Source organism: Myotis davidii, unplaced genomic scaffold (assembly GCF_000327345.1).
Source record: "Myotis davidii unplaced genomic scaffold, ASM32734v1 scaffold217, whole genome shotgun sequence".
NCBI classification, from domain to species: domain Eukaryota; kingdom Metazoa; phylum Chordata; class Mammalia; order Chiroptera; family Vespertilionidae; genus Myotis; species Myotis davidii.
The window spans coordinates 490,917-494,807 of record NW_006290034.1 but is presented as its reverse complement, the minus strand read 5'-3'; the positions used below and the strand labels follow the sequence as shown (position 1 = coordinate 494,807).

Here is a 3,891-nt window from a genome sequence, read left to right as displayed (position 1 = left end):
CGGGACCCTGAGGAGGCGGCCGAGGCTGCGGTTGTGTAATGGGGCTTGAGAAACAGTCTCCTCTGGTTAAACACAAGCGCGTGATCCCACCCACACCTGCGTCACGGTGCTCCTGGCTCCTGCCTTCGACGGCACCGGCTCCCAACGCGGCTCACCTCACCCACAGCCACGCACGGCTCGGCGCCCACCTCTCCCCGCAGGCCCCCGGGAGCGCCTCGGCCCTGTGGGCAGGCGGCTGCTGCAGCCTGTCGGGAAGTGGAGGGCCCGGCTGGGTCCCAGGAAAACTTCAGGCACAAACGCAGCGCTGGCCGCCTGCTGTCCACGCGACAGCCTCTGTCTGAACGCCTCCCCCCTGTCTGAACACTGGAGCGGCTTCCCACTGCCCCAGGACGCAGTGAAATTCCTTAGCGAGAGGACAGGCTGCACCCGCAGCCTCCTGTCCAGCGTGTCTGGCTCCTCGCATCACTTCACTCCTTTAAGTTCCTGGTTCTCTCTTCCTCCCAGGCGTTCGCATGGGCCGGTGTGGCTCAGTGGTTGAGCATTGACCCAGGAACCAGGAGGTCAGGGTTCGATTCCCCGTCAGGGCACAGGCCCGGGTTGCGGGCTCGATCCCCAGGGTGGGGCGTGCAGGAGGCAGCCGATCCATGATTCTGTCATCATTGGTGTTTCTCTCTCACACACTCTCTCCCTTCCTCTCAGACATCAATAAAAGCCTCTGTGAGGAAGTCGCTCGAACAGCGTTTCGCACTTTGCTGCTGCTGCGGGCAGAGAAGATGCAGGAAACGCAGGATGCCCAGATCTGCTCCTGCACGATTCCTGCGCGTTCCCTCCGCCCTGGCTCCCGTCCTTCGCTCCCTGCCCGACTCTTGCACATGGTGCCCTTGGCCTTGGGGCCGTCCTGCCCGTAGTGGGTGTGCTCCAGGCTCCCGGTGCCAGGCCGGGGACCTCCTCACCGGGTCTCCCTCACGCCTGCAGTGAGGTCAGGCAAGATGGCCCCTCCTTACTGACCCCCCCACCCCCACCCCCGCCACAGCGGGTGGAATTGAGACCTAAAGAGGTCGAGTGACTCGGAGGGAACAGCGAAGGGCGGGCTGGGACCAGGGAGGGAAGTCTGACCTCAGAGCTCGGCGTCACGTGTGACTTTGGGACCCTGTCCCGTCTGCCTCTGAGCACGGTTCCGTCCAGGCCCACCCGGTCCTCCTGCCAGGCTCCTGGGCCTCCCGGGCAGGCGGCCGAACCGAGGGGCCCTGACACCTGAGATGCTGAGCCCTCACCCTCTGGAGTCCGCCCCTAAGAGTGAAGGCTCCCCGTTCAGGTGGGCAGAGGCACTGCCTACAGAGAGGGGGCCCAAGGTGGCACCTCCTGGGTGAGAGGCGGCTGAGTCCTTCTGCAAGGAGGAGCGAGGCCACCCCGGAGAGCAGGAGGGCAGGAGGGCAGGAGGGGAGGGAGGGAGGGAAGGAGGGAGGAGAATGGGGCAAGGGGCATCGGGCCCAGGGGAGGGTCTCCTACAAGGCCTGAGCCTGAAGGGCCCTCTGGTTGGCTTCTCGGGCTTTTGCAGATGGTTCTGGAGAGCCAGGCAGTGGTGGCTGCCTGGAAGGTTGCCTGCGGGGAGGGGAGCGGGGGTGGGGGGCAGACCTCCCAGCCCCTGGAGCCGCAAGCTGTCAGTGAGGGTCTGCTTGCATTGGTAGGAACAAGCCAGGCGGCAGGAACTCAGCCGCTCAGACACCCAGGCACCCTTGGGCGGCACAGAGTAGGGGACCCAGTGTCCGCCGGACGGTGTCATCTTATGCACGGCCTGTGTCCCTCAGCCCCTGGCCCTGCAGGGCTGGGGCCACGCCTCCTCCTGCACTGAGGGTCCCCCTGTGCCCAGCCGCAGGGTCATGGGACCAGCCGTCAGCATCTTTGACGGAGCTTTGCTCTGCGCCCCAAAAGCCTTCAGTCCCACAAAGCAGCTGCTGGCATAGGAGCGGCCGGGCCGGGCGTGGAAAACACCCCGGCCTGGGAGGAAGGAGCGGCCAGGGCCGTGCTGAGCCAGCGGGCGGGCGGGGGAGGTTTCATTGATCTCTTCTTTAATGGGGAGCCTGGAGCTTTATGGGCGGCGAACGCCTCAGGAAAGGGAGGCCAAACTGGAGGAGGGAGCTGACCACAGAAGGTCGTGTGGGCTCCCAGCACCTTCTCAGGCAGGGACGCTGCGATCCTCCCACGTGTCTGAGGCGGACGCCCATACGCCCGGTCCCTGGGAAAATGTGAACCGAGCGTTTCAAAGAGGTGCCTTTCCCAGGTCGGCCTTTGGCTCCCTCCCACACGGTCGGGGTCAGCAAAGGGCCCACGGGGTCAGAGGCCGAGAAGGGACTGCTAAGGGCGGCTGCGTTGCCTCAGACTTCTGGCAGAAATGTCTGCTGGGAAGTTAACAAATGGAGGAAGGACGCCCGGCCAGCGGGGCTCAGGGGCTGAGCGTCGACCTATGAACCAGGAGGTCAGGATTCGATTCCCGGTCAGGGCACAGGCCCTGTTTGTGGGCCGATCCCCAGTGGGGGGCGTGCAGGAGGCAGCCGGTCCATGACTCTCTCATCACTGACGTTTCTATCCCCCTCCCTCTCCCTTCCTCTCTGACACCAATAAAAATATATTTTAAAACAGAAACAAACCAACTGAGGGGGACCGCCGACGGACAGGGGGCACCCGCGTTGGCGAAAGAGGAGCCGGGTGTTACGGAGACGCCGAGGGGACGGCCCGCTGCCCGAGGGCACCCACCTGCCTTACACACGACTCCCGGGGCGGCGACACTGACCTGGCAGGGGCACATCTGCGGGCTCCATCGCCTCACCCCTCGTTCTCGCTGTGCTTTCTGCCCGAGGCACCTTCTTCCCTGAGTAACATCCCCGGGTCCTCGAAGCCACGCGAGGGCCACAGCGTCCACGGGGCGTCCGCTCACAGCGCCCGCGGGGCGGGGTCAGCGCGGCAGAGCCCGGGCCTCCTCACCTGGGGGGGGGTGGCAGGAGAGGTGGCTGAGAAAGGGCACCGAGGCCTCCCGGGAGGTGGGGGCTGCCGCGCACGTGGGTGCCGGGGGCTTGCGTCACACGAAGCCAGGGGGATGTCTGGGCAGAGGAGAGTGAGCACACAATGTGTGTGCTTCTTTCTCTTCTTTTAATTACACTTTTATTGACCTCTTGGCTCTTAAGTCAGTGCCCAACCACTGAGCCACCAGCCAGGCCACGATCCGTGTGAGTCTGTGGAGGACAGGAAGCTCTGTGGCCGCAGGAGAGGATTCGAGAACCAGAATGAAAAGGGGCAGAGGTGCCTGCCATGAGGAAGAAACGCGGGCTGGGCCGCGCTGCCGGGCGGGGCTTGGGGGCAGGGCGGGCTGGGGGAGCAGAAGTCAGGCCCACAGCTTCCCGAGCCGGGCCGTGCTGGGCAGACGTGGAACTGGTCCTGATTCGTTCTAGGTCTGAAGGGAAATGCAGCCACCGCCATCACAGGGGTGGCTGCGGCGGGGCTGGCGTTAGGAACCAGGGTGACGTGGAATGGCATGTGCCACGATCAGCTGGGAACGTGTTTAAGATGAGACTTTAACTCTTGTTGAGTTTGAAGCTGATAAGGCAAGTGTGGCTCACAGGCCTGAGGCCAGGCTTCGTGAGCACGTCTGGAAGGGCGGGTCTGAGACCACGGACACAGAGAGAGAACTCGTGCCTGGCAATGTCCCTGTCATTTATCGTGAGCAAGGCTTCAGTCAAGAGCGGCCGAGCCCTGGCCGGGAGGCTCGGTTGGTTGGAGCATCGTCCCGTGCACCAAAAGGCTGCCGGTTCGAGTCCCTGTCAGGGCACATCCCTAGGTTGTGGGCTCGATCCCTGTGTACAGGAGGCGACCGACTGATGATGTGTTGTGTCTCTC

At 64.3% G+C, this 3,891-nt stretch overlaps 1 protein-coding gene across 2 annotated transcripts in view; it reads right to left on the bottom strand.

Annotated features, from left to right (window-relative positions):
* The window catches only part of LOC102751799 (transmembrane protein 56), a 41,210-nt gene that overhangs the window by 30,939 nt on the left and 6,380 nt on the right, over nucleotides 1–3,891 (bottom strand). For both annotated transcript variants that reach the window (XM_015563385.1, XM_015563384.1), the window contains exon 2: nucleotides 2,792–2,982. In XM_015563385.1, coding sequence (XP_015418871.1) covers nucleotides 2,792–2,819 — 28 coding nt within the window. In that variant the 5' untranslated portion in view covers nucleotides 2,820–2,982. The remainder of the gene's footprint in view (nucleotides 1–2,791; nucleotides 2,983–3,891) is intronic.